This window comes from Dicentrarchus labrax, unplaced genomic scaffold (genome assembly GCF_905237075.1).
Source record: "Dicentrarchus labrax unplaced genomic scaffold, dlabrax2021, whole genome shotgun sequence".
Taxonomy (NCBI): domain Eukaryota; kingdom Metazoa; phylum Chordata; class Actinopteri; family Moronidae; genus Dicentrarchus; species Dicentrarchus labrax.
In genome coordinates, this window is record NW_026136722.1 from 9444295 (window position 1) to 9454940 (window position 10646).

At 39.9% G+C, this 10646-nt stretch overlaps 1 protein-coding gene across 3 annotated transcripts; it reads right to left on the minus strand.

Moving 5' to 3' along the window:
• Nucleotides 1-3318: 3318 nt before the first annotated feature.
• Nucleotides 3319-7224, minus strand: LOC127357158 (somatostatin receptor type 2-like). 3 transcript variants are annotated; one of them, XM_051389384.1, is made up of 3 exons: nt 6747-7224; nt 6387-6551; nt 3319-4522 (listed from the first exon to the last, which is right to left on the minus strand). In XM_051389384.1, the coding sequence occupies exon 3, from the start codon at nt 4483-4485 to the stop codon at nt 3373-3375; it is 1113 nt and encodes a 370-aa protein (XP_051245344.1). In that variant the 5' UTR covers nt 4486-4522; nt 6387-6551; nt 6747-7224; the 3' UTR covers nt 3319-3372. The 3 variants fall into 3 exon arrangements, with proteins under 3 accessions (XP_051245344.1, XP_051245343.1, XP_051245345.1); XM_051389383.1 differs by lacking the exon at nt 6747-7224 and having other exon boundaries at nt 6387-6740; XM_051389385.1 differs by lacking the exons at nt 6387-6551; nt 6747-7224 and adding an exon at nt 4971-5003.
• Between the last annotated feature and the right edge of the window lie 3422 nt (nt 7225-10646).

Consider the following 10646-nt stretch of genomic DNA (forward strand, 5'->3'; position numbering starts at 1 on the left):
TCATTTTTCCATCCACACTTTCATTAGGACGATAGAATTAAAGTGCTGTAGTGTCTCTGACCCCCCACCGAACTCCATGAGTGGAGTTAGAAGCCGTCTGCTCTGAGCGCCCTGTATTACTCTCATGGTAGAAGTGCTGTAAAGGAAACGGGACTTTTTATTTATAAGGGTTGATTACAGTGACACTTCTAAAGTGCACATGAATTTTCTAGTAAAACTTGTGTTTCTGGCCTTGGAGCTGCTGTAGTTATGCATTTGATTATAGCGCCACTTTGTGGTCAAATCTGGAAGATCAGATTCAGGTCTAAATTCAAGCATTCAAGATAGTGTGCAACGCAGGTGTAAACCCATTCTAGACTGAAAACATGCAAGAGAGGAAGACGGGGAATATATTTTGGTGAGAGTATCTGATATTAGAAATTGTTTATATACTTTTGTTGTAACATGCTGCACATTTCTACAGTTATTAGAAGTAGACATTTTACCATTAATTAAAACATGTTTCATTAATTAATTCAGCTCCACAATATTGCACCACAAGCATGTAATTTATTACTTGCTTTATTTACTTTCAACACAATTATACACAATCTTTGTTTTTATCCACCACACATGGTGGGTCAGTATAATCGAACAGGTCAGAAACTGGAAGAACATACATGATGCAAACTTTCTATGGCAACAGTAAAACCTTGAACAATTGTTTGATCAAAGGTTTTCCAAAGCTCATGAAACATTGCATGTGAGCAATTAAAATAGGTCTGCTAAAAACACCACTAAACTAAAGCACAGATGGAACAAATACCAAGTAGAAAAAGCTGCAATATGCTTCTAAGAAAAGGAGCAAATAAAAAAGCAGAAAATAAACTAAAAAGCATTTTTATAAGATAATTAGTACAACAGCTGTATGATACTGTACACTGTATGCATGTCAAATCTGACAGTAACCAATATCATTGTTGTGTTCTCTAATATCTGCTATGAGGATACAGTAAGCAAGGTGTTTGGTTTTGGTTTTATATGCACACTAACACAAACTATACATTTTATTCAGGTTTACTCTAACTGAGGTGTTTGGCTTGACAGCTTGGTGAGTGGTGGTCTTAATGCTTCAGTCTTTTGAGCTATATCTACATTCATAATTCATGTCCAGAGTCATTTCTCTATTATTATTATGCTAATCAATGTAACCATGGGACCAACACTCTTGGCCACTGTTGCTATGGAAATATAGGACACTAGAGGTGTGTCAAGTCTTTGTGACAGTCCAGGTAATAAATTCCGCAATAATGCAGAGACAGAGATATGATATGAAATTTGATTAGTCATGGCTGGAGGTTCTCAATGTGTGTGTGCGCGGGCATGTGTGTGTGTATTTTTGTGTTCCATGCAATACTGACATGAAGAAGTTATATGCAGATAGTCAAAATGACATGCTTAGAGTGGTTTGTATGTGTTGAATATATCTATTTAAATACCACTCTGTAACACATATTTTACCTCACATTTTTGCTAGAGACAGGCTGACTGCGATCAATGCAACACACACTCATAGTCTGTCACTTTGGTGTATACGAGGGGACCCGCACATGTAGGGTTAAGGTTTAATAAGTTATATAGATAGTAATCTGTTCACGGCAACAGACTGGGAGTCACAGGATGGTGGGGTGAACTGTGGACTCTTGGAGCAGCACAGTGGTGATGATAAAGGAACACCAGAGCCTCTTGAGGATAAGTGTTCTAGCCCTTCACAAATCTACGTCTCTCAGACACCCGGAGACAGAAACAACACTTGAAATGTGGCCTCCCAAATGCCACAGAGGAGAGGAGGATGGGTCGGCATCAGCTTGCAAAGAAGCTCGCAATGGGAGGCAGCTTGAGACAGGCTGAACCCCTTATATTCACAAAGTCAAGGAAAACAGAGAAACAGAAGAGTAGCCAAAAAGACACAACAGACAGTTACCAAACAGTGTTTTCTGTAATACAACACAGTGAAATAACAATAAGCTAAACATGTATTTAGAATAAACTTCCTTAAATACAGTAAATCCCACTACTACCAGAATACAGCCCTGGTCAGGAAATAGGTGTAAAATAATAATTTGCTAAATATTATCTGAGCAGGTTTTATGCTCTGAGATGACATAAAAACATGAAGCTGAGCCACTATTCAGCACTGAATAATTGTTGAATAATTTAGAATTGTGCAGACCCGCATTTTTGATAGAGCAGTTACTGTAACAACTGTAACATTATTACATGATAAACATAAATAATGGTAAATAAACTGTGACAAATAAAAGTTCCCAACAGAAATTCAGTCCAGTAGAAACAGGCATATAGTGATATTACTTTGTATAATACTATACACTGTAGAAGTCTCTATACATCTTAGCAGCACTTTGGTTAGAGGCTGGCTCTGTATATCAACCGAGCCAGTACCATTAATGTAAAATAAATTATGAATGTAGCTATAACGAAGCAGCGAGTGACACAATACAAAATATTTGCCCGCTGACTGAACACTGTTCACATTTACATTTGATAAATTTCTATCACAAATAAAGTTGGTTGCACGTTAAATCAAACTGCCGAACACAAGAATCAATGGCACAGACAATTCATTACATTGTGTCTGAAAAAAAAAAAAATCATATTATTCACAAGTCACATTTAGATTTTCAAAACTAAATGACACTAAATATAACCCTAACCTTCTGACTATACAGTCTCTTTGCCCATTTTCTATACAGTTATTTACAGTCAAAACACTCTCCATAGAGGATTACCTGCAAGAGCTACAGGAACAAAAACTGAGGAATGATAAGGTTGCCAACAACAGCATGTTGTTTTACAGCATATGAGCACACACTGTTGTTATTATTACACAATACAAGGCTATGGAAACTTGGCACAGGCCCTCTGCTGTAAACTATGTATATAATCCTAGGTCCAGGGTAAATTCATGTCACCCAGCGGACCACTTGCAAGTGGGCGTTTGTCTCCCTTTTACCTCACCTCAGAGTCAATACACTGAGAGCAACAGTCAAACAGATTTCATTTTCATTTACAGCACAGAACAAACAGTTGTATGAACTTCTGGTTATGTTATAATGGATTTGTTTACAGCAAGGGAAACCCATCAATGTGTCAAAGGCAGATAGAAGAACAGTGCAGTTCATGTTTTTATATTTAATATCTGTTGGTGCTTTGTCCCTTAACAAGGGACATGTTCCTCTGTGAACTCATTGTTTAATATTTAATCATGTCCTCTCCCTCTCCGATGTGACCTTACAGATGTTGATAAGAGCTGACTGTTATTAGTTTTGAGAGAGATGGCTGTCCGTATGAGTGAGTACCATCAACATCCTCTCAGATGCTGGTCTGCAGGTCGCCATTCAGCAGAGTACTTTGGGTTTCTGTGGGGTCATTCATCATGCGAGACTTATCCTGTCGGCTGTCGCTACGCTCAACCTCATCCAGGCCACCCACCTTCTTAAGACATAGAACATTCTGGAAACTCTTCTTGAAGTTCTCTGACAGGAAGGCGTAGAGGATGGGGTTGGCGCAGCTGTTGGCGTATCCTAGAACGACCACAAAAGCAAAGGTGCTCCTCAGGATGGGAGTGGTGCTGATGGAACCCGTCACCGAGGTGACGTTGAAAACATAGAAAGGTAGCCAGCAGAAGACAAACACTGCCACCACAATGGACACCATCCGAGTCACCTTCCTCTCTGAGCGCTTCCTCTTGGACGAGCCCACACGGATGCCTGAGGACTTCACCTTAATGATGATGAACAAGTAGCAAAGGCAGATGACCATGAGCGGCAGGAAGAAGCCAAGGATGAAGGTGTAGAACATGAACGCTGTGTAGTAGGCCTCTTGAGGCTCAGGCCACACAATGGTGCAGAAACACCCGTCGTGCTTCGTGATGAGGCCGCTGTAGATAACGATGGGCAGGTTAACCATCAGCGACACCCCCCACACTGCTATGTTTATAGTCTTGGCCATGCGTGGCTTGCGCCACTTTGTGGACTTAATGGGATGCACCACAGCCAGGTAGCGGTCGATACTCATGACCATCAGGCAGAAGATGGATGTGAACTGGTTCAGGGAGTCGACGGTCATCACCACCCTGCAGAGCACAGGACCGAATGGCCAATGGACTAGCGCCAGCTGGATGGCGATGAATGGCAGGCCCAGCATGAAGAGCACATCTGCCACTGCCAGGTTGAGGATGTAGATGTTGGTAACTGTCTTCATCTTGGCATAGCGCAGGATGACATAGATGACAAGGGCGTTTCCACAGAGCCCCACAGTGCAAACAAGAAAGTACAGGCAGGTGATGACCACCGTGCTGGTTTTGTTGAAGCTGTGGTCTGTGTAGTTCCCACGGAGGTCGGACTCATTGCCCTGCACGAAGCTGTCATACATGAGGTGCTCCGACAGGTTTGGAGGGGATGATGGGAAGATCCAGGAGTCCATGATACTTTACTGTCTCATGTGGATTATGGCATCTCACCTGCACACATAGACTTACATTAAAATTTGCTTTTCACAGTGATTTTTACGGTTCTGACAGTTATGGTCTAGTTGGCATAGAATAAAAAAGTAATTCCACTTGATATGGATTTTGATATTGATTTTATGCTTTACAGAAGAAAAAAAGTCAGATCCACAGTCATCGTCTTCATCAATATTGATTGTGAACTCTGTTCCTTCCTCTATTCAGACCACTTGCTGACAGATGTTAGTCCACTGAAACATTTCCTCTGAATGTAATGAATGGCTAGCATATGGCGTTTTTGCATTGCACCACTGTGCGCATGAGTGATGAGCCACAATAAAATAATCTCTGTGATGTCATTAATCCGTTATCAGTCAGAACAGAAGCTTTTAATTTCAGCACTATTGGACGTAAAGTATATTTACTTGCGTCCTTTTGAAAGAAATGTGTTTTTTCTAATTACCTGTATGTCCAACGGTGTCTCAGAGGATTGTATTGATTTTATATCTGAATTCTCTTTCTTGAGAGCAGACCTGATTGATAGCATCTGTTAAAAGGAGCACCATGGGGTCTTAGGCAGTGCTTTCTACCTGAAGGAGAGAAATTCCTTGTGTGTTTACTTGGTCAGCCACTGCTACCAAGGGAAATCACTCTGCACACCCCTACAGTCATAAACTTTCCCTGGGGAAATGCTTACCCTTCACATGATCAGCTGCGATAGGTTACGCTAAATTCTCTGCTGACACATTTTTCAATTTATTAGGGGGTGGGCATGGATGTAAATTAATCCCAGCCTAAGTAATTGAACGAGGGGAATCACTGTACTGCCAATTGCCTCGCCACAGTCAGATTGAAGTGCTTGTCAGTGCCAATGCACAGGAGGCAAACATGGTCTGACAACTTAGTTTGGTGCCAATAACATAAGAGGTTTCATTATGCCAGTTTATCATTTTCACCATGGCAGCAGGGTAGGGTGGACTCTGCCTGGAGTCTTGTTTTTGGTGAATAGGCGACCAAATGTTTGAGCTCAGTGAAAACAGAGCCTATTTGTCCATAAATGTGCATTGTCTGAGTCAGGTGAATGGACAGAATATTGTGTAATGTAACAGTTGGAAACCCATTGGGAGAAACATCTTTTGTTTGTGTTGCATAATAGAAGCATAAGATGGTTTATTATTCCCACAGAAACAGACCACTGAGATAAACCATAATACACCCTTGAAGCACTCACCGATCACTGTTGGTATAATATTTTGTCACTATTAAGAAATATTTCTTGTGAACTTTGCTTGTGAGCTGTATATGAGGCACTGCACATACACTGTGCAACAGGTATTCTGTCTGTAAAAGAACAGCCCAGAGCCAGCACAGCTAAAAGGAGGCGAATAAGGTTTGCCATCAGAACAACTGGTAAAATACAAAATTCCATGTGGTATTTTTTCTTCCTCACTGCTCAAGGCCATGGATTCTGCTCGAGAATTTTTCTTTTAGTGGCTTAAGGTGGATACTCAGCTGAATAAATACATACTCATAGTTAATCATGCAAATCCAGCTTAAGGAAAAATAAAGTGAGAATGAGGTCAAGTCAGGAATTTAATTCATATTGTTAGCAACTCTGCCAGCCGAGGATTTTGTGGTATTAAATCACATTTTGTTTCAATACACAAGCAAGAAAATCACCATTTTATTAATTAACAGCAACGCTGCAGACTAGGGAAACAGTGAGACACCGCAGTGAACTGAGTGCTTAAAACATGTTATTTAGAATTGATCAACTTAATTTGAATAGAAAACAATCACATTAACCTGGTAATGTTGCCTTTGCACATCCACTGACATGTGCATCTGTGCCAAAAAGTCAACAAAAATATCATCTTACCTGTAACTAGATTTAATCTAGTCACAAAATACGCCACTTCTGCACGGATGAAAGTATTTCAGGGTTTATGGTAGATCTTCATCTTCAAATATTCCTCAAGTTTGTCTCACCGGCATCGAAGTGGAAAACCTGCCAATTTCTCTTTTAATAATCCCATACTGTTTCCTGCATTACATACGAGGAGAAAGGGGGGAAAAGAAGGTCGGACAAGTAAATTGCATACAAAACGCCACTTGCTTGGCTCTGGTCGAAGCTCCGATGCGCCCGTGGTGTGATGCGCGCTGTGTCTCCAGCTGGAGTGCGCGGATATGTTAAAGGACGCACACGAGCAGCGTACGAGGAGGTGCTGAAGAGACTCACCTCTGAACGACAGAGAGGCTGTCTCCTGTGATTCAGACATCCCGTTCTGCATACATATGGAGCCGAGTTCAACAGAGTACACGTTTTAATGGCATCTTAATGAGATTGGAGTGAAAGCCGCGAAGCTCTTGTTGAACATGTTGATAAGGTGGAAATTAAGTGGACACCAACACTTTAAAAAAAAAGAAAAAGTCAATTTACACTTAAAGCCGCTAAGAAACACAGTGGGTCCTTTGGGCACGTCAGGATCGAGTTGCAACTTTTCTTTCTAATAATTCAGCACTAAAAAGCTGGATCCGGGGTTTTGGCAAAATTCGATGGTAAGAGATGAATACAATTGACAATGTGTTGTAAAACACTGGGAATGGTCTCTATAATTATTTTTCCCTCGACGATATGGACTTTCAAAATGTAATCAAATCAAATCAATCAAAAATAATGACCAAATAGCCAAATTTATGCACGCTTTGAGGTCCATTTATCAAAGTTATAGATGGAATTCAAATGTTCCCACTGTTTCTGCAGTGTTCCCACAAATGAGTCTTCTGGACTTTTGGGTAAATTACAAAGTGAATGTATCCTCCTGATACAGGACAGTCATATTACCCCGATGCCACTGGTGGCCACAGGCTTTTTCTGCCTACTCGACGCTCCCAACGTCATCTTCAATTTAACTTCCAGCCACCAGAGGCAGCACTGAGCGCAGAGACGCAGAGCAGCACTGATATTACGCATGGGGAATCTCCCACACAATCCATGCGTTTCATTGATTCGCCAGTGATTCACCTGTAAGATAAAAGTATAAAACTAAGTATGTGTAGAGGAATGTATGCCACTTCTGTGTTGTGGTGGTTGGAGAATGCCCTCTTCCTGTTGGCTGCAGCCTGGCCTGGGGGTTTCTGGGTCTCCTCCAAACAATTGATCATGATGGCAACGAGACAAACCCAAATCTCCATTAGATCCCTTCTTGAGGGCAGTCTAAACTGCAGATAAGGTAACTTTTATGATCCCTCAAACTAGTATACAGATGTGTGTTATTATCATTATGCAAATGCAATCTAAAGTTTTGTAGTCAAACTATATGTGTGAACAGTTTTGAGAGCAAAGAGAAAGTTGTGATGTAGGCTATCATGTTGTTTATAAGTTCTGTCATGCTAAGCTTATAAACAACATAGACACATTTGCTATGTGTGTGTGTGTGTGTGTGTGTGTGTGTGTGTGTTTGTGTTTGTGTTTGAGCAGCAGTTGCTCTTCAGAATGTTGTAATGTGTTCTTCTTCTTATAACCCATGGCAGCGTCTGTCAACTAAGTGACACTCTCGTGGCAAAGAGGGGTTAAAAGAAAAGCAAATAATACACTGCAAACAAGAGACTGTTTGTTTTGTTTTCATGTAATGGTCAGATATTATAAATGAATCCACCCCCCCCAGTCATATTAATACTCACATTCCTCGAGGCACAGGCCGAGGAGGTGGAGTAGCAGCTATATATGATTCGAGCGTTTTAATGGACCCTAAACCTAAACTAAGTTATAATTCATTTGAAAGCCTTGTTCTTAGTCTTTCTCACCCAAACTGGAAAACACTGCAGCCAGTTCTATTTGTTATAGTGTACCGCGCTCCTGGACCGTACTCTGACTTTATATCTGAATTTTCAGAGTTTCTATCAAGCTTAGTCCTTAAATCAGATAAAGTAATTATTCTAGGTGATTTTAATATTCATGTGGATGTTGACAATGACAGCCTTAGTAATGCATTTATATCATTAATAGACTCAATTGGCTTCTGTCAGAGTGTAAATAAACCAACTCATTGTTTTAATCACACTCTTGACCTTGTTCTATCATATGGCATTGATATTGAACATTTAATAGTCTTCCCACATAATCCTTTCCTATCTGACCATTATTTAATAACTTTTGAATTCATACTATTAGATTATAAGCCATTAGGCAAAACTTCCTACAGCAGATGTCTATCTGACAGTGCTGTAGCTAAATTTAAGGAGGAGATTCCTTCAGTGTTTAATTCAATGCCATGTCTGAATTTAACAGAGTCCTATAACAACTTTAGTCCCTCTGAAATTGATAATCTTGTCGATAGTGCTACAGGCTCACTACGATCAACATTAGACTCTATCGCTCCTATAAAAAGGAAATTATTAAAACATAGGAGACTAGCACCTTGGTATAACCACCAAACCCGCCAGTTAAAGCAAATAGCTAGGAAATCTGAAAGGAAATGGCGCTCTTCCAAATTATCAGAATATCGCTCAAATTGGCAAGATGATCTTAAGATTTATAGAAAGGCCCTCCGTAATGCCAGAGGAGCCTATTACTCAGCACTAATAGAAGAAAATAAGAACAACCCTAGGTTCCTCTTCAGCACTGTAGCCAGGCTGACAGAGAGTCACAGCTCTATCGAGCCACATATCCCCATAAACTTAAGTAGCAATGACTTCATGAGCTTCTTCTATAATAAAATTATTATTATTAGAGAAAAAATTAATCACCAACTGCCATCAACAGTTATCAGTGGCTCTCCAAGTTCAGGGACTTCTGTCAATGTAAACTTAGATGTATATTTAGACTGTTTTTCTGCTATCGATCTTCATCAGTTAACTTCAATCATTTCTTCATCGAAGCCATCAACCTGTCTGTTAGACCCGATCCCAACTAGGCTGCTTAAAGAAGTTGTTCCCTTAATTGGCACTTCTTTACTGGATATGATTAATCTTTCTTTATTATCAGGATATGTACCACAGTCCTTTAAAGTAGCTGTAATTAAACCCCTTCTTAAAAAGTCTACTCTTGACCCAGGGGTTTTAGCCAACTATAGACCGATTTCTAACCTCCCGTTCCTCTCTAAGATTCTGGAGAAAGTAGTCGCCAAAGAGTTGTGTGACTTTCTACATAACAATAGTTTATTTGAGGATTTTCAGTCAGGATTTAGAGTTCATCATAGCACAGAGACAGCTCTGGTTAAAGTTAATAATGACCTTCTGACTGCTTCTGACAATGGACTTGTCTCTGTACTTGTATTATTAGATCTTAGTGCTGCATTTGACACCATTGACCATGATATTCTTTTACAGAGACTTGAGCATCAAATTGGCATTAAAGGAACTGCCCTAACCTGGTTTAAGTCATACTTATCAGATCGTACTCAGTTTGTACATGTTAACGATGAATCCTCCATAAATACTAAAGTTAGTCATGGAGTTCCACAAGGTTCTGTACTTGGACCAATACTATTTACTTTATATATGCTCCCTTTAGGCAACATTATTAGGAATCACTCCATTAACTTTCACTGTTATGCAGATGATACGCAGTTATATCTATCAATCAAACCCAATGAAATTAATCAATTATCTAAATTACAAACATGTCTTAAGGACATAAAATCCTGGATGACCTGCAATTTTCTGATGTTAAACTCAGAAAAAACCGAAATTCTTGTTCTTGGCCCCAAAAACCTTAGAGACTCATTGTCTAAAGATATAGTCACTCTAGATGGCATTAACTTGGCCTCTAGCACCACTGTCAGGAATCTTGGAGTTATCTTTGATCAGGATTTGTCATTTAACTCCCACATAAAGCAGACCTCTAGGACTGCCTTCTTTCATTTACGTAATATTAGAAAAATTAGACACATACTATCACAGACAGATGCAGAAAAACTAATCCATGCATTTGTTACTTCAAGGCTGGATTACTGCAACTCTTTATTATCAGGTTGCCCCAATAAGTCCATTAAAACGCTCCAATTAATTCAGAACGCTGCAGCACGAGTACTGACAGGAACTAGAAAAAGAGATCACATCTCTCCTGTACTAGCTACTCTGCATTGGCTCCCTATAAAATGTAGAATTGAATTTAAAATACTCCTCCTCACCTATA